Below are 20,284 nucleotides of genomic sequence, written 5' to 3' on the forward strand. Positions count from 1 at the left end.
TAAAATAATTATAATCATCATAATTCAATTTTAATTAACATATACTCACCGTACGGTTTTGCAGAAAGGAGTACTGAAGAGGCAATAGATTATTGGATTAGCGGCCGAGTTAAGCGGTGTCAAACTTTGTATGAAGGTAGCGACCGCGATATTCGTCTGAGTCTTTGGCACGTGCCCATAAACTTGAAGGAGATCGAAGACTATGTATGGACTCCAGCAAAGGATAAATACTGAAACACAGAATTATTTTCGCTTACATCGCGTGAGTACTATGTATTATATAATTTATGTCTCGCGCGCACAGAGCAGCTAATTAACCGCAATTTGCAGAAATATTAGGATAAGAATGTATAATGTTTATTGTTTACCACATGGCTAAAAATGAGGAAAGTTAAAACGTAAAATTTCAAACCAATAATTAAAACAATAATTTCATAATCGTTATGCAATAAATTAATCTGACAGAATGCAACAATAATTGTAACGTCAATGAGTGTGCTGCAAATAAAACGCGATTATTCGCGCCGCTTTCAATTGAAAGAGTTACCGTTTCTACCTTAAATTACGGGAGCACTACGAAAATCCTGACAAAGCGATAGTTCGAAGTTTCCGCCAATTCCATTTTAGATAACGAACCTAACGAACTTAAAATAACGAAACGCTCCATTTGTCTCTTTCGAGACCTGCTCTGATTTATGTGACGGCTTCCGTTTTAGAGATAACACGTACCTACTCGTGATGCTTTCTATTTTTTTGTGCAAGAGAAAAGCTTATGAAATAAAACTACGAAATGTCGAAAAAATCGAAAAGAGAAACAAAAAGGAAGGGAACAATGCAAAGAAGTGTATTTATGGCATAAATTTAAGCAATAAAATATAAAAATACATAACGGATTCTTTATCTGTGGTATATAACTATCTATATGTTTAAAAAAGTGAAATAAATATTAGTTATGTAAAGAGAAACAATTAATATAGATAAAACTTTTATTTTTGTATAATTAAAATAAAACAAAGTAATTATTATTAAGAATTTTAAAAAATGAAAAAAGTTTGCACTTTTATATATTTGCAACATTAATATAAAATATTAATTTTAGAATGCATTAAATTATTATAAAATATTATTGCTAATGTCGTAACTGTGCTGCATTATCAATATTATTGACGACAATATTTTATAATAATTTTATCGCAGAGTAAAATTAAATTGCTGATTTCTTACTTTAATTAATTTTCAGAATATGCTATTAAAATTTGATATGCTGTATACATGTATACATTAATCTTTAGAATTTTGTAATATAGAATATCCTGGAGATTAATTAAAATTCATGATTTTAATATGAAAATGTCGATACGTCAATCACGGACAATAGTTTTTAAATTATAGGCAGTCAAAATTGATGTCACATAAAGTTTTTACGTATTTACATGCATCATCCAGCATCTATTGATTTGTCAGCCCAGCTGATTTCGCGTGGGTTCTTGCATCGATAATATAATATTGTAACAATCAACTAATATTATTTATTGAAAGCAAATTTTAACTATTCGATGTAGATTATTATTAAATAATCTTTTTTATTAATGAGATTCTCAGTCAAGCGGAATTAATTTTCTAACGTTATTTAACGCGATTGATGAATGTGCGAAACAAAGCGCGTAATACGCGACATTATAAACCCGTTCATTAAATCTAGCTTAGAACAGAAAGATATAATTATAAGAACATAAAGGAGGAGTGAAGAAAGAATGTAGTATGCTCGGTGTGATATTATATTTTAAAAGTACGTAAATATTACATTGTGTCGCGGCTGGCCTTGGTAATTGTTTATACCACTCAGAGCGCGCTGTACCTAGGTTGCCGCGCTATCGGTCGCGCGACACCGATGACGCGCGTGACGTAGGCAGAGGCGTGAGCCGCTCCGCGATCGGCGCGACCTGCGTATCATTATCGCTCGGAATGCGAGACAAGTCCTATCGCAAACGCGCTCTCTTCCTGCGAATGATTAACTAATATCACTTACCACGATTAATTCTTACGATTCTTGAATGTATCTGGACGCCGATTGCTTGTCGGTTACAGATACGTAATAGATAGTACAGGAATCGCAGTAAATCGCGTGGATGGAACTATAACTGTTTCCTTATGATATGCATGGACGATAATTGCATGTTTAACGTTTGAATTCAAATGTAATTTCTATCGCGCTTCGGATTTTTCGATATTTCCGGTTTATTTCCGTATCATTTTGGGATTGAAAGCGCGAAGTGTGGTACGCGAATTATCGAATGCTGATTTGTAACGAAAAGCGACGATAATCCGTTCATCAAAACTAGCTTGGGGCAGAATATGTATTATATATAAGAATATAAAGAACGAACGAACAGCGTTATCAATATATCCGTTGTTCATTAATAGTAGGTAATATGTGTCTTTCGCGAGAGTTATGCGTTAATTTATGAAATGTTGCGGGCCATAGTTTTGCATATATGATCGTACTTTCTTAGAATTTTTTTATTGTCGCGATATAAAGCACGCATCGCGCGGGTTTAACGTTGGGAGTGTTGCACAAAATATCGCGCAATTATCGTATTCTAATAATTAGTGCGCGACCGTAATTTACTGTGTTTCCGCAGTGAGTGTGAGCAACAAGAAACAAGAAGGAAAAACGATGAGAGGAGGCGGAGGCCCAGGGAGGCATCGGGCGACGGCGGAGCAACCATCGGGTGAGCATTTATTATTTGCGTATTATAACTTGCGATATTAGTCGTTTATTCCTGTATGTTCTTGTTAATTAATCGTTTGCTTGGATAACTCGCAAATAAGAATTGCAAGGAAAAAGACTCTTATTTATGAAATCATATAAAATTTTGTACTCAGGAGGAAAGAAGACATTTTTTTCGGAAATTAAATTACGCAATTATTTTAAATACCTTTGAAAGACAAACAAAAAATTCCACGAGAGCAATAATTACTTTTAGCAATGTAAATTTTTTTTCGGATGTTGTTATAATTTGCATTTTATAATTGCATGTTACAGATCAACGTAGTTGCAACATAGTTCGAACTCCGCCGTTGCGCATCGTATGGGTGAGTGAAATAATTCTTTATTTTAATTTAGGACAATGGATCTATGGAAAAAGAGTTATTAGATATATATTTATATAGATGTATTAACTTTAGAATATAAAATATTACAAATATATATAGCTCATAGATTCATTGTGTACTTAAAAATGGATGGGCTAGAATAGCGAGATCAGTATTAATATTTAATCCTGGAGTGTGTGCACATTTATCCGTCGATTTATCGTGCGTATCAGGATGCACTTGCGCATATACAGACTCATTATATCGGTCTGTAATTCAGCGACACATTTATTGACACATTCTGGTATCTTACGATACAGATTATTAATTGTCAGATACACCGGTCGCTTGAAATTTATGGGACAAAGTCGCAAGCATAAATATAAAAATTATAGGAAATATTTCATAAATAGAACAAGCTTAGCAAAAAGTGATAAATAATGATAAAGTACTATTCGCGCAAAAGAAAAGTTTTCCTATTTGATAAAGATGTCACATTTATTGCACTTTTTGCCAAATACTCTATATACAGAAATGATTTTTACTACATAATTAACGAATACTATGAAGATATATTAATGAGATTATTTGCACAATTTTTTAATATCAAATATATTTTATAACTGATCAATTTTTAGAGTAAAAGGAATAAAAAATGAAATAATAAGAAATGTAATGACAGATTTTTAGAATATAAGACTTTTACTTAGAAGCTTCTTTATGGTATTTCATGGATGATGAAACAGCATGTTTATTTTTTTATATCATAAAACAAGATAAAATTGTTAATTACTAGATACGTTGCTTCATATATATTTTCCTTTTTTTCCCTCTCAAATATTTTTTAAATAAAATTTTAAAGTCTTTGTTCGGCTTCTGTTTTTTTTTTCAGGATTAAATATTATATAAATTGATCCGAGAAAAAGCAACATTTTTATTAAAAACTTTTTTAATGTACATTTATTACATAAATAAAAAAAAGGACAAGAAATATTACATATAACCATTTGTATTATATTTCAATTACTTTATTCAATGAAGCAAACACACTAACATGATTATTAGTTGTATTTATTCTTGTAATACACCAAATTTAGTTTAACATTGCGTAGCCCATCCATTCATATCAGCTCAATATTAACTGATTGTTGTAGTATACATATATAGTTACACGTCAAAGAAATTAAAAGACGAAATTAGTTCAATAATAAAAATCAATGTTGTCGGTGATTATTAATAAAATAGTTAGTACGTGTGATTATGAAGATAGATTATATGTGTGTGCAATCATTGATCGCTTTGATCGCTTATAATTCGCAAATTATTGGTATTATTATTCGCGATTTTGGTATTATTTTCCTACTAACAAGTAACACACTATCCAAGTGTCACACGCCGATTTTTTTGAAACTGTGCACACATGTAGAACTTAAAAAAAATATTTGTGTCGTGTTTTTTTATTTTTGCTCATAAAGCGTCCTCGAAATATTGACTTTCTCAATCCTATGTATAACAACCCTTTAGGCTAGGCCATGCACGTTGCTGGTCAATTTTTTGTAAAAATAACTGAGAGATAGATCCAGAGATAGTATTCTGGTGCAAAAACCATACGAGATAACGTACATGGCCTAAAGGGTTGCTATACATAATATTTCGAGGATAGTTTCTACTTTTAAAACGCTTTATGAGCAAAAATAAAAAAATAAAAAAAAACACGACACAAATATTTTTCAAAGTTCTACATGCGTGCACAGTTTCAAAAAAATCGGCGTGTGACACTTGGGTAGTGTTACTTGTAAGATCTTTTTTTCTACTTAATCTCTAAAATATTCTAATTAATATAAAATCTATTAAAGGAATTCACAATAATAGAAAAATCTCAATGTAAATAATATATAATTAATATAAATAATATAAATAATTTTATAGTTATACAAAAATTAATATTCAAGAAATTATATTTTAAAGAAAGATTTTTAACTAAATTCAAACATTTTGCCGCTTCAGCAAACGGATCGATAAATAGTAATCCGTCCAATGCATTCATCTCTGCAAACGCTTTTTACATCCGCGATTTAAAAATATATCCATTGAATTGGTTACTATGGCGATAAAACGTTCGAACCTTATAAAAGAGTTCAAGTCTTCTCCAAATCTCTTTTTTTCTTGAGAACGCCTTTGTTCGGTTTCCGATACATTAATGAATTATCGCTTATTTTTAATTATCAAATAGACTACAGACAATAAAACGAAGTATTTGTTGATTATACTATGCCGGATATTTTATAATAATAGCATAAAGCATTTGATAATTTATTGGAATTTTAATTGTGCTAAAATTAATTCGGATTTTTTCTTTTTCTCCGTTTAAAGCTGAAAAACTAAACTTCTGTCGGGTATAATTTCGCTAAAGAAAAGTCCACTTTAAATTTATCAGACAATTTCTCGCGGAAATTAAAGTCGGAAGCTGTTAGAAAGTCTTATATTGATAGATATTATTCGGGACGGGATATATAGCCTTCCTTCATTTTTTAATACGTCTGTGACCAAAAAAAGAGTTAAGAACTGCTTCTGTAACATCGATATTGGAAAAACTACGAACAGGGAAAAGTCGTCAAACGTGAAAACGGGTGAACATCTGACACACGATGGCATAACTTTTTTTTTAAAAAAAGCAAAGTAATTTCAAATGGTTCTCATGACTAATTCACTTCTTGTTTGAGAACACTTACGCGAACTTTGTTTTTCCAATAACATGGCTAATGCATTAACGATCTACAAATAAAAAAAGAAGTAAAAAACGATGTAATTGAATTCATTAATGTATAATTTCGGGAATGCTACCACATCTGTGATCCGGCAGAATAATTTAAGAAAATTGTCTTTTAAAGTGGTTGAGAGTGACATTACAGTTTACACTCGTTAGTTTGAAAAAGAAGATTCGCAACGATTTTAGCAAAGTAATATAAAAAGAGTCTTTGAAAAACTTTTATAGGTTGTATATAATGTATATCGAAAGAAATCCATTCTTTTAGCAGTTTTAGCTCTTTTAAATTGATTTCATGAATATAGAACTTTTCAACATAATTTATTTATATTTGGTAATGTGTGAAAGGTAGGTTAATTATTTACTAATATAATTATTTAATAATGTAAGGAATATATTTACAGGTTTAATATATATGAAAAACCTAATATTTCTTATATTAATTGTTTGATAAATATAATTGCATGTACAGTTTATTAAAAGCGTATTAGCAATGGAATTTAAATAATTGGATATAATTATTAAATTTCTTAATACATAAAATTATTGCCTGGAATTTTAATAGCATATCCATCCACTTCTCTCGATGGAAAGTTTTCGGTAGAAATATTTTATCGTGTATTCTCGCATCTCGTTACGATTTATTAAATTAGAAACTGTGTGGTATTTTTCACCGTGTTACGGTCGATGATTTTACAACCGGAAAATTCGATTAAACATGAATCGGACAGCTTGTTCGATTCGTCATTCGCGATAAGTGCGCACTGCGCCCATTGTAATAACCGATCAGAATATATGAACGTTTTAAAAGGAAGCAATGAATAATTGCATTGTGCATTTCCTTAACAATGAATAAACGTATTTGTTATTAAAGGGCGATATATTATCGGCGTATAAATATAAATATAATACGTATATTAGCGCAGTTCTTTAATCTGATAGCACTAATTTTATTAGCAGTTCTGAAATGAGTAGTTAAAAGAAGATTTATCTTGTTACGTAAAAACTTTATTCTTCAAGAAATTCATACACGCCGGAGTGAAACTAACATAGAAACTAAAAACGTATAATTTTTATGCTCTTTTATCGAGCATAAAGTTTTAAAAATACGCGCGAGTCTTGTATTTTATTTAGTATAAAATTTTTATTATTGTTTTTATTATTATTATTATTTTATTATTATATTTATTTTTATAGTAAAATTCTTATTATTATTAAAAAATAGAAAAGCATTTTTATGCCCGCATAATAACGAGATATTAAAACTATCATTTTTAGGGTAGAAAAGATAATTCTCTAAAATTATAATAATTTGAAAAATGAGTGTCGAGAAATTTTAAAACAAAAATGTAGGAAATTTATAATTTGCGATATTTTCAAAAATGCTGTTTAGTTTTAGATATCTTCCATAAAATGGTATTAATATTTATAATATCGTAATAATTCTTAAAGATTGATATATATATATATATAATTATTAGAGAATCTTTATTCCAATAGCAATAAGGTTACTAATTTCGCACAAGCTATCAGTAATAAGAAAATAATTTAATAGTAACGTGTATATTAATACAATTATAATATGAGATAAAAATTCTACATATTTTTCTGTTGTAGTTAAATAGAAGAATTTCTCGAAATATGGAAATATACGGTTCCTTTATTTCGAGGTATGGAAAGTAAAATAACGCATCAAGCGCAACTGCAATACACGCAATATATTATGCGCATAGCAATCTCAAATCACGAAACAAGAATACGTTACGGCGTTCGTTGCACACAAATTCACGTAGCATACGTAACTTTCTTTGTTTCGTCTTTTCTGATCTCAGAAAATACCAAAGAGGAATTCCACCGGTTTCTCTATAGCGCCGTCGGAATTTGCATCTTCGTCATCAGTTAAAAAAAGAAATTTTACCGTCGCCGATCGCAGAAAACGAATCTGATTAGTGATTTCTTGTGCACGTTCTTCAGAGTTGAAGGAATGAGGTATGTTACTTGCGCGGAAAGGGCTCATCGATGTTCTTATACGATTAGGACTGCGATCAAAATGCTATTAACGTGAAGTAAAAAGAACGAATAATTGCGACGATTGCTAAAGAAAAAGCGCGATTATTTCGCGATTAAATTTAGAAGTAATATATCTTTGTCATAAAAATCATAAATTTAAATATGTATTAGTGTATGTTTGCGTGTGTATGTGCTATTAGATACACTATACTGTAATCAAGAACAATTCACGTTAAAAAAAAATCATGTCGTAATATGTTTCCGAATAATATACGATCAACCATAATCGTTTCGCTAGGAACTTTATATGTTTCTACGAAATAACTTCATACTGAGATTCCGCGTGCCAAGACAGATAGCACTATAAAAATGTTATAGATACAGTTTATGAGAACATTTATTGGGATTTAAAATATACACAAACGTCACACACACAAAACTAATAAAATATTTGTTAGATATACCTTTAAAAAAAAATTCTCTTGAAAAACAGCTTTTTTCATGAGATTCCTATTATCGCGGGCATTAAAGCAATTCTTTTTTATACTAAATGTCCATTACTTAACTACTGAATTGATCAAGTTAATTAAACTGAAGATGGTCTCATCTTTCGTGAAATAATTGAATAAATCTCATATTTTTTGCTTGTATTTTATTTATCATATCTAGTTTAGCCCACGCGCGTTTCTCTCGGATAATTCGTATATACGATCCCTTCCGTCTTTGCTCGATTTATACAAAGGATATCGAATAGCAAGCGCGTTTGCTTATCTTTCTGATGCGGTGCGTCTTTTATGCCATGCAAATAAAACGGTTCACCAATTTCGTATCAAAGACGTAGAAGGAGCTAGAAACTTGTTACTTTTTACTGCCGCGAAGTAGACGCCTGCCGTCTTTCCGTTATTGTCGTTTACGACGAAGCACTCGTGTTGTATGTCAAAGGAAAAAAAAAGAAAAATCCGTACTTCAAAGTAGAATATATATATAATGGTTTGTCAAGACCTAAAAGCTCTCTTTATACCTATACGAACTGAGGAAGGAGTAACGGGTGATCATAAAATCATGCGCCAGACGTTGAAGTATAACTTTATGAAGCTTATATAAATATTTGACTAAAAATATTTTCTTGTAAACCTGAATTTCTTTTAAAGCGAATTTTTTTATGCAGCAATAGAATTGTATAATAACCTACTTTTTCCGGTACGATTATTTCTACCGCTTGGTTTTATAAATGCGACTTTTTAGACTGAATAGAAACAATTTAAAAATTGTATCAATATTTTTTTTTATAAAAATATAATTCAATATCATGTATTATATGTAAGAACGACATCTTACGTTTATGCTATTTCTGAACGTGATTTATATCTTACCGAATACTATGACGAAGGTCATTTTTACGGTCTTGATTTTCGCTCTGGGAATGAGTCCCCTCGAGGACGCCCTCCGAGTATCTCTGGTAGGTCCCTGACGTAGCGCTGCTCCTTGCGACCATATCGTGACCACGATGACCGTGTAACAGCCTCCTATTATCAGGGTGGGCGCTATAAAGAGACTGAAACTCACCAGGCTCATGTAGATCTTCCACTGAATCGGGCCCAAATCGATCCAACACTGCGTCGTATCCTACAAAACGACCGTTTGCGATTAGCTCGTTTTGTGAGCGCAAAAGCTTTTTGCATTCTTATCTTTCGCATTCTCAAAGAATCTTTTTAAAAAATGAGAAAACAGTTGTGCATAACGTTGGCACTTTATCTAGCAATACATACGCTTTTGAAAATATAATATTCAAAAGTACAAGAGCATCTTCAAGTTTGAAATTCAAAGTTGATTTTTTCTTTAACATAAATGTAAAAGAATGGCAATAGTTTTTTAATTGTTTCGATACACCCAGGAAATAGGCGTGTACCTGTATTCGTGTTTCTTCGTACAGGAATATAATCGGCATGCTGAACAATGCTGACAGCGCCCAAGCCGTAATCACCAAAGCTCGAGCTCTCCACCCTGCGATCAAAATTAATGCCTGTCAATTAACACATTATAATATCAATTTTGTAATCAATAAGTAAAAAGATATTGTGGCAAGAGTAATTGTGCTCAACGAGTATTAAAAGCGTGACGAGGAATGTTTATTTCAAATTTGTTTTTTGATAAAAACATATTTTTTTGCGGAAAATCGACGCGAGCCTGCGCAACTTTGGACGCGACGTATGAAAGAAGCGTAGCTATTTTCGTGAATGTCGGGTTTCACGTCAACCGGCGATTCGAAAAAAACGAAAAGGAAACGCTATATAGCGAACGGTGCTCATGACAGGTCGCGAAACCGGTTTGAAAAATTGGGACGAAAATGTCTATGTTATACTGCTGTAATAGGCTTGAAAATCTAAAATAGCAGTGTAGCGTGATATGACATAATTACAACACACCGAATCATTTATTTGGCTTCCCGGAGCGACGCAGGGAATGATATATATACGTGGCGATTTTTTATATTACGACACGTTGTCGTTATCCTCATGAACGTCGTTTATTCTGCCATTTTTCCACAATATGTAATTATAGCAGCGTCAGCAATTTTCTTGGCTTGGAGACCGATATAAAAAGATGTTACATAACGCACATCATCGAGTCCATTAATCCTGCTATTATAATTACGGTGTGCAATTGATAATTGTAATTTGCCGATAATTGGAAGAATGATCGCGTACAGGAAATTCATAACGCAGTGAATAGATCTGGTATTAAAGCAAATCCCGGTTGAATATTATAATAGTTCTACAGTTTAATTATGTTCTCTTATGTGGCCCTTCGATAATGCCACGGACATTTTAATCTCTGTTTAATGACATTGGAGAAACAAGCGCACGGGTTGTCATTAATGGACTTAATTTTACTGCTACCTACTTTGAATTCTAATCAGAATCATAATTAAAGCTTGTATGAATTAATATAAAAAGTGCTCAAAGTAAATCCTCGCCTGTGTATACATTTCGTTTATTAAACATTATCTTTAAATTTATTTTATCTTATCTCATGTATCTTTAATAACGCAAGTATAAAGTGAGTATCGCGTTTTTACGGTACGGCGTAATTTAAATTTTTCTCCAAACAAATTGAATCTGTTTTAATTTACACCGGTCGATGTAATATTGGAGTTGGAGATCGAGCTAATGGCAAAGATAATTCTTGTATTAATTCGCCGGCGATGAAGTATCGAGCGACGGTCGAGCGTGATTGATACTCGAGAAATTCAGACACCTACCAATTTCTGTAATTCCAGCTATCGACAAGCCACGAGAACATCGATGTACAAAAGGTAGAAGATAAATTTTATTCTAGGGTGGAATACCCGTAACGATTCGTGAGATGCCTCCGCGTGATAGACGATACGACCAGCAGAAAGATAAGAGAATCGGCGACGCTACCTTTTTTTTCCCCCGTTCTTTATCTCGTCGCGGAAAAGGAGTAGTCAATAAAAAAAGAAAAGAGAACGTGCGCGATCGACGTCAAAGCGCGCGATATTAATTCTGAAAGGAACGGTGGAGATATTACGTTACAGATCATGAAATAATCAGGCCATCAATATATTGATAGTGTCGCTATCATGGAGAACACGACATTTCTGAAGAGAGTCTCGGATATAGCGTCGATTTTTATCTCTACTTTTTTCTCAGTAATTCTATCACGAGTTTCGCGAGTATAGAGATAGACGTGTGACGTCTGACACACCAGGAGAAAGCAATATTCCTTGACAGTCAATAGGAGTAGAATAAAGGATTGCCGAAGAATGCCAAAAGTGATATAAAAGACGAGGGCGGGTACACTCCACCGTGCGGTGAACTGCACTCACCCCGTTAGTGTGTCGACTGGCTGATAGATATCGATAAATAGTCTTTGACTTGCTACGAGCACATATTGACACGAAATCGCGCATATTGACGTATCAGAAATAACTCCACTATCATATAGTTATGATTAGATTGGCGTAAAAATAGTGCTCGACTATTTTGTTCCTTTTCGTATTGCTAATTATAGATCTATAATTTTGTTTCGTGTTACATATCTTGCTTTAAAACTTATTCTCTTTTTAATTTATGTTAATATCATTTTTGTTTATACTAATTTTCAAACATTTAAACTGAAAGTTTAAAATAAAGTTGTTTTTTTTCTTTTAATACATTTTATTCGGTTTGCAAGATTCTTCAGAATAATGTCCTTCTTCATGGAAATCTCTCTTTTATGAAATTTACATAATTCTGCAGTGACAATTTACTGCATTAGGCTGCCAAGCATTTTTCTTCTTTTTCTCCATTTATTAGATTTCCGGGCAGATAAGCAAAGATAGTCTTTTGACTTTGAGGAGTTGAATACTACTATTCATGCCTCGAATCGCGCTGTAATATATTCCACGGAGTTTTAACCGAACTATATTAATGAGTTTAGCTCGTCGATACCGCTTTGTAAAGGGATCCAACATTAAAGGCCCATGATCGTATGCGCGCTAATGTACTCACAGCTGCCGGAGAAGTTCATCGGACGGGTAATGGCGTCATATCTGTCGATTGATAGAGCCACGAGGACGTAGGTCGAGCTATAGGTTACTACAGCCTGCATAAACCTTATCAGTTTGCAAGCTATGTTACCCGCGTACCACGCAACAGTCGTTCTCCAGATTATGTCCGTTAGCACGGATATTAGACCGACCAGTAGATCTGCAACAAGATACATGGCGACGAAGTGTGATACACCATTTGCGAATGGAGTATACTAATTATCAAGATTATTAGTTCCGAGAAATTGCTGATGGATATGATACCTGGATATAGTCTAGATCAAGATACAGGCCACCTCGTTAATATTTTGAAGAATCTCTTCGTTCAGACTTAGACAGAAAGTTGACAGTGCAGCTTGTATTTTCTTTTCATTGTTACAAGAACTGATCATTAAACTCGCAGAAACTCGTCGACATCTTCATTTCAAGAGAATACAAACCTTGAGAGTATAATAAACTTACATAAACCGTTACGTGATTTTTGGAGTTAATTAATGTGAAATAATTAATATATTGAGAACGTGAGATTTTTGCAACTGTAGTCTTAATTAACTCGTGAAAACGTTTACGAAGAATACCATCTTTAACCGCGAAATAAACTCCCAGATATGTGACCGTTTATAGCTCGTTTCGATACTTTACGTCGCGTCGCTCTGCATTTACGCACGGTTTAAGAACTATCATGCGGAACGTAAAGTAGGATCAAATGTTATGTAATAATGTACATTGGTTATTTCGGCGATTTCTGTGTTGCGACATCTGTATCATAAACGTCGCGATAATAAGAAATTATTGAAGTAGTGTAAATTTTTTCATGAAGACATAATCACGTCATGTATGCCATGTCCTGTAATATTTTAAATCGTAAAGTTTTTTTAAGGTTTATCTGAGAAAAGTAAGAATACAAAAGTTAATATTATATATACGGAACCTTTAGATTTATTTTCTTTATTCAAATAATATAGTATCCATTTTGGAATATATTTTTAATTATGAATTGAGATAATTAGAAATTTATTTACTGACGGATAGCATGAATTTATGGATTTGTAACGTTCCTAAAAACAAATGGCATGTTGAATTTACAATATTCTGCAGAACACAAGTTTCTTAATACCAATTTCAAAAGATATATGTTATCAACGCTTCCCGGAATTGCTATCGGTAAAAATTCTCGGAAAAGAGAGTGCACAGCTTCAATACCGTTAGTTTTCCAAATAAACCAGGGCTCATCCTCCTACTTTATTGCTCATATTTTATCGATAAAATAGAAATTCGATTACTATCGAATTATATCCTTTCGACTCGATAACACCGGTCGCGATATTAATGTCGAAATTGAAAGCCCAAGTTGTGGAATAATTTCTTCAGCGTAAATATATGCGTTTGCGGAAATATGCCAGAAATAAATTAAATCGGAAAACAGTTTCTAGTAATTGTAATACTAAACACAGAATAATAGTTCTATATATCATAAATGACTGATGTTTTCTTTTATCGAAAATATAAATTTTCTTATCTACAATTTTCACAATTTGAAACATTTTGGTGTTACAGGACAGATTAATGATTTTAATACAACATTTATATAAATCCTATTTTTTACATTAACATATGTAGAATATCTGTAATATTTTATGTGCTTTACGCAAAGTAATAAATATAAGTCTTGGTGTATTTTGTCGAGATGCCGCTGAGCACTTTCAATTTTCAAGATATCAGTTAGCAAAAGGATATTCTGATTGAAAATTCCAGAACATGCACATTTTCCATTTACGAAAATCTTTCTTAGGAATGATCAAATTTATTCGATTTAATGGCATTTCGCGAAACTCTCATATATTTCCGACTTAAACCGTTCCTAGGTAACGTCGAAATCCTTTAATACTTTTGTACTCCGTAACTTGTGGTCGGATTTTTCAACTTTTTTTCAAATTCTATTTGTCGCTTATCACTCGCGTCCTATTTTAGACGACTGGTTAAAGCAGAAGAATTTTATTATTTAATAAAAATACATTTTAATTGATTCTATATTCTCTTTATTTGTTGATACACTGAAATGACAACAATAATAATGACAACAATAATGATTAATATAGAAATATTCACAATGCAATTAAATAAATATTTGAGACCCCGTAAACCTTTCTGCCGAGAAATGATTATTTAAAAAGAACTGTTCTTAAAAAGATTTAAAAAATATCTTTTTTTTTTATTTTTTAAAATTCTATAAACCCATTTCAGTCACTGTTATTATTAGTAATAAATTAAGAACGCCTTTTATCAATCGAACATTTCGAACCTTCTTACTTATTAAGATTCGTATTATATCTATTTGCACAATTGATTTCTCGTAAAAATGAAGACAAAGATGGGAGAAAAAGATAGAATTGTAATTTTACTGTCCATTAGCGAAGTTTTATCGTTTCTTCGATAACTTTAGTTTACAAACGTAATAAGATCACAAATAAAGAGACTGATGATAAAGTTTATGCATTGACAACTTAATAGCAATTTGTTAGTTGACACTTGAAGATCATTTTTTACAAAACTTAGAAACTATATTTTTGCAGTTAAAAATTTATTGAGCAAAGCTCTTTACAGAAAAAGGCTACAAAATTCGAGTGATAAAAATAGCTTCTGTTTAGATATTAATTAAATGTACATTATTAGAATATAGAGCTATAAATATAATATTATGTTATTATAATGCACACAGTGTGTATTATAATAATTATTATTACATAGAAATTGAATTTTTTATGAGACAGTTTCTAAAAATGATAATGACTAATAAAAATTCTACATTTTTATGCATATATGTTATATATTACGTAAAATATTTTTTATCAAATATTACTGATATATCTTTTTAAAAGCAAACAATTTCTTTCACAAGTATGCTTCACATTTTTGTCGCGCAAGAATACAACATTGTTACTTAGTTAGAGAGACTCTTTTCCCTTGGAATAGGGCGATGTCGCACGTGTATTGCAAAGCACGTTTGTAGTAACAATTTTTGTCAGAAATATCCCAATAGGTATTCTTCAATTCAGCTTGATGTAAAAACATATTTTCTAGATTCTACACGACATTTCTGTAGGCATTCCTTGTCGCTAAATCAGCAAAATATCATATTATGTTTTGTTATTATTTATTGTACAAACACTTTCGTAAGAAATTAAATAACTGATAACTATATAATTAAAATTCTGATTTCCAAATCATTTAGTATCAATTCTTAAATAAATACAACAATTTAAAAAATATTTCTTGCATCTTTAAAAATATCTTCTAATATATTTTAAAAACAAATATTTTAAATATATATTTTTAAAATATATTAATTTATACTAATTTCTTATATATTTTGAAATAAAGACGAGTTTACTACTTAACTAGGATATATCCTGTTGTTTTCTCATGATAGTTTAATTATTTTTATTTACGTATAGTGTTTTAAATGTTTTTAACAATGTTTATGTGACAGTAGTAAAATATTTTCTTACAACTGATTTTCAAACATTAAGCTGTAGATATGTAAAGTTTACTTTAAAGTGTTTTCAAGTGTCACCCAACAAACATCTTTGTGACACGCCTGTTATAAAATGCATATTTTTCCTCGTATTTTCTGTGACATATTATTTTATGCTATGCATAAAATACATTCTTTCTCTTCCGTCTCTAACGTCGTCAGACGTTAACTTAAATACATTGCTGTCGGCTTTTACTGTCGTAAGTTATTATACGAATAATTGCAAGAAAAATAGGCAGTATTAGCCATAATATAATACCGAGAGATTTCGTGAAAACGTGACCACAATAACATATATATGTGACAAACTAACGGTGTTTTCATATATGGGATAAAAAAGTGAGGTAATTTAGATCATGAAAATTAAATTCTATCACATATACCGAAAGTAAAAGTTGAAATTTTTAAACTGAAGAGCATTGCAGTAAAAAAGACGATTTATTTCTTTTACTTTATCGTTGAATGCTTTCTGGCGCAAGTATGAATATAGACATTATAGTTGGTCCGATATCTTTTATTAGCGGACGTATGTGAACAGTAAACTTCGTTATTGGACGTTCAAGTTGGTTTATGTTATACCAATTTCTCAGTGCAAAACTTTAGAAAAATGTTAAATGTAGATTGTTTTCGTTAATTATGATAAGTAGACACTAGCTGAGAAAAAAATGTTCAGCATTTTAGTAAATATTAGTTTGCATACAACTGTGACTCCATTTACTAAAATAAAGAAAATTTTCTTTATTTTATTAAACGGAGTCACAGCTGTACGCAAAATAATATTTACTAAAATGCAGAAAATTTTCTTTTCAATGCGTATACTTGTATTTTTAAGTCAATATTGCAACACTTGTGTAAATATTAGAAAGGAATTGGTGTAATATTTAATCATTCACATGATCATCGCGATATTGCAAAGAAAATATATTTCTATTAATATTATTTCGCTTGTGAGGACAAATACACATATACACATCTTCGATCAATACATGCAAATATAGTACTCAGCATTGGGATACGAAAAGATCTTACGCCACATACGTGCGATATCGTTCGTTTCCTATATTCTGCACATAAAGATACATCAGCGAAAAAAGAAAAATAAATGTTTATCTACAAAACGTGTACATGAAAGAGGACGCGCTATCGTATCCCCCAGGACCCCCAGAGCCTGAAGCGCAGATATCGGGAGCGAAGGTTTTTGGGAGAGACGAACAGTAGTCTGTCCACAATTCTCTTTTAGACAAATATTGATAATGCGGAAATGAAACAGAATTACGATCGATACGCTGTTTTATTATTTAAACCGCGTTATTATCTTCTCTAGCTCCATTGGTTGTAGAAGAATTTTTAGAAATTACGTTAATACACGTAGTGGAATTCTTTATCTAATCTAATGTGTCCTTACAAAAGATATCAAGGCATTGAAATTTTCTTAATTATACGCTTTTAAAAATAAAGACACTTACCAGCAAATGCCAGTTGCATGATGAAAAAATTCATCCGAGATTTTCTACGTTTTCCCAGTAAAAGTCCGGCGAGGACTGCAGTGTTACCAGCGACTATCACTGCAAATAGTAGCCATAGTACCGCAAATTGCTCCGTCTGTAAGAAGAAAAGCGTTTCTTTTACCTCTGTGGATTCTGTGAAATTAGCAGCTTTATTTATGTAATTTAGCGGCTTTATCTAATTTAATTGGCAGAGTTCTATGTTCTTTTAAAAAAAGATTTAGAGTATAACCTAATATGCCGCAAAAAGAATTTTAGCGAGTAAATGTAAAAAATAAATATTCGAAGACATATGAGGTATCAGTTTAATTATTGTTGTACAAAAATACGTAATAATCTCTTATTTTAATTAAAATCAATTTCAGTTATTTTTATCTCTTTTACATTTAATTATCAAAATTTTTTTAAAAACTTATAGGTATTTCTTTTTCTCCTTTCCTTTCTTCAAAACTCTTTAGGAAAGAATTAACATTCAATCCATTATATATCTAAACTTTGAAAATAAAACATTAATTTTACACACATTTTTTGTTTAATTTTACAAAAACTATTTTTGAAAGATTTGAATTATTTTTTTAAATAAAATCCAAATTATTCAGATCGCGAATTTTTCTATAGTGACGTCTACATGTGTATTATAATATTCGCATACGAAACCACAGTTTCACAGTAAATTCAAATCTTCGTAAATAATATAATAATAAATTGACACTTAACTGTGTGTGTGTATTTGTATTATGATTAAATTTCACAATTTGAATGTCGATGTGACAGAATGTTATTTACTGATTTGCATATACCGGGTAAACAGTTGATTTGACGGTCGATAGACAATGCCTATGGTCTCGTATACGTTGCTATGTAACGAGAGAAATGTGTGAGTGTTAATTTCAACATCGTTTGCATGATATACCATGCTTAATATGAATAGCAAACTGATTTGCTCGATCATAGAGGCGACCAATATGATACACGATACATGATTTTACGAAAATGGACCGGCAGGGTGTATCCTTATAAGTTTTTAATACGATTTAACGCTTGTACATTTTATTTTAATAGTAACAATCGACGATAAACGGTTGCATTTTAAAGTATATATAGTAATAAATCAATTAATAAAATTGAATGATTGTGCAGAGATCGGCGCATTTTATTGATAATGCCACTCAAATATCTCGGCTGCATTGCGACATGGGTTGAGAATGCAACTTGAATCTAATTATTTTAACTGGCACACAAAGACAATCGCAGTAATTGCCAATAAAAAAATTTATCACTTTTTATTTTCAAGAAAAAAATAGATTGTATAGTAAATTCATCTGTAAGATATCAGGGAAACAACTGCTCCATTTTAGTATCCTAAACTTTTTATTTTGTTTAAAAAAAAAAATAAACATAGTGTTATATTAAATAATAAAATAATTCTATTAATATTCTTTTAAATAATAAAAATAGGATGTGACTAAATTATTATATATAGACTTTTATAGAATGATATAGATGACGTATAACATCGGAATTATGTATAATAGATGCATGCCATATTTTGAATAAAACTTATGGAGATGTTTGATCCATATACATTAATTAAATAAAGCAACTGAATTTTTAACTGATGATCTTAGTACCATGAATTATTTTATGGGTAAAATTTAGCAAAATAACACGCATGAATAGAACTCGCTTTCAGTGTCTAGCTTGTCACAATACGGATTGTGCCTTTCGGCCCGAGAGAATTTACTGGCACTGGTATTTCTTTCCCAATGGGTGTGTGAATTACTTTGGTATCCACCCATCGGAGAAAATGTCGCCGAATCGACGAAAATCGTGGACCACGAAACTGCGTATTCCATTTGTCTCCCTCTCTTTTTTCTCCGCACTCAGCACTAAATCTGTGTTTCTGTTCGGCAAACTGCGAACTATGAAAGAGACAATTTAGATCATTCGATTTCCCGATTCGCCGGGAATCGCGGGTATCGAATATGACATCGGAGCGTCCGCGGGTTTATCCGCATAAATTGTTATCCATTTGGCCGCGACTAATTCTCCACTGTAACTAATCCACCAATAGGCTTTACGAATTCGATTTATGGGGCACGCATAAAACGTTTGAAAAACGCTTCAAAAAATAAAACTTTGTTAATACATTAAAGACAATAATCTCGAAATGTATGAAATATTGGTGAAAGTTGTTACTTAATTACATTCATGATATTTAAACTTTTTTAAATAATATATCCGTACATATAATAATTATAATATCATGTAATTTAAATTAGTCAGCAAAGTGATGTTTGAATTGAATTTCAATCCTTTTCCTCAAAGCGTTTGTAGATAAATATTTAGTGAATTTTTTTATGAGATCAAACTTAGAACTTAGAAGCGATTTTATGGAACGACAAGAAATATAGTTGCACGAAAAGTCAGTAAAATTTTGCAATAAAACTGATGTGATAGAGAAGGACGTTCCACAGATAAGTCAAAAATAGTTTTTATAATATAATAGGAAGCATTGTTCGCGTTTTGTTGAAAATGTTTTCCGTTGCAAATGATAGTATTTATCATGTTCCAAGACTTTTTTGTTTCCGCATATTACTGCCTAATAACTTATTAAGATATATACAGCATATTGTGTGTTGTCAATATGGACGAATATAATTATGCATTATAACATTAAATAATAAACATTAAATATGTGTATTTGATTGGATACAAAACATATTAAAAATAATCGGATTAAACAAAGGAGATTCTATTTATAGTTGTATAATTAATTTTATTATGGCAGAGCTTTTGTTTTTGAAATGCTTATGCAA

At 31.3% G+C, this 20,284-nt stretch overlaps 1 protein-coding gene and 1 long non-coding RNA gene across 6 annotated transcripts in view; one reads left to right on the plus strand and one right to left on the minus strand.

The window, feature by feature from the left end:
* Ccap-r (Crustacean cardioactive peptide receptor) overlaps positions 1-20,284 on the minus strand; it is a 71,389-nt gene that overhangs the window by 4,496 nt on the left and 46,609 nt on the right. For 4 of the 5 annotated variants that reach the window (XM_071775766.1, XM_071775763.1, XM_071775764.1 and 1 more), the window contains exons 3-7: positions 17,427-17,562; positions 12,388-12,585; positions 9,783-9,877; positions 9,247-9,499; positions 50-230 (exon numbers count right to left, since the gene is read on the minus strand). In XM_071775766.1, coding sequence (XP_071631867.1) covers positions 50-230; positions 9,247-9,499; positions 9,783-9,877; positions 12,388-12,585; positions 17,427-17,562 — 863 coding nt within the window. Of the gene's footprint in view, positions 1-45; positions 231-9,246; positions 9,500-9,782; positions 9,878-12,387; positions 12,586-17,426; positions 17,563-20,284 lie in introns of those variants that run through there. The other variant, XM_071775767.1, reaches the window with a different exon arrangement.
* On the plus strand, positions 133-3,442 carry LOC139811486 (uncharacterized). Its single transcript, XR_011731645.1, has 3 exons — positions 133-262; positions 2,643-2,732; positions 3,047-3,442. It is a non-coding gene; the product is annotated as an uncharacterized lncRNA (long non-coding RNA).

Source organism: Temnothorax longispinosus, chromosome 4 (genome assembly GCF_030848805.1).
Source record: "Temnothorax longispinosus isolate EJ_2023e chromosome 4, Tlon_JGU_v1, whole genome shotgun sequence".
In the NCBI taxonomy this organism is placed as follows: Eukaryota; Metazoa; Arthropoda; class Insecta; order Hymenoptera; family Formicidae; genus Temnothorax; species Temnothorax longispinosus.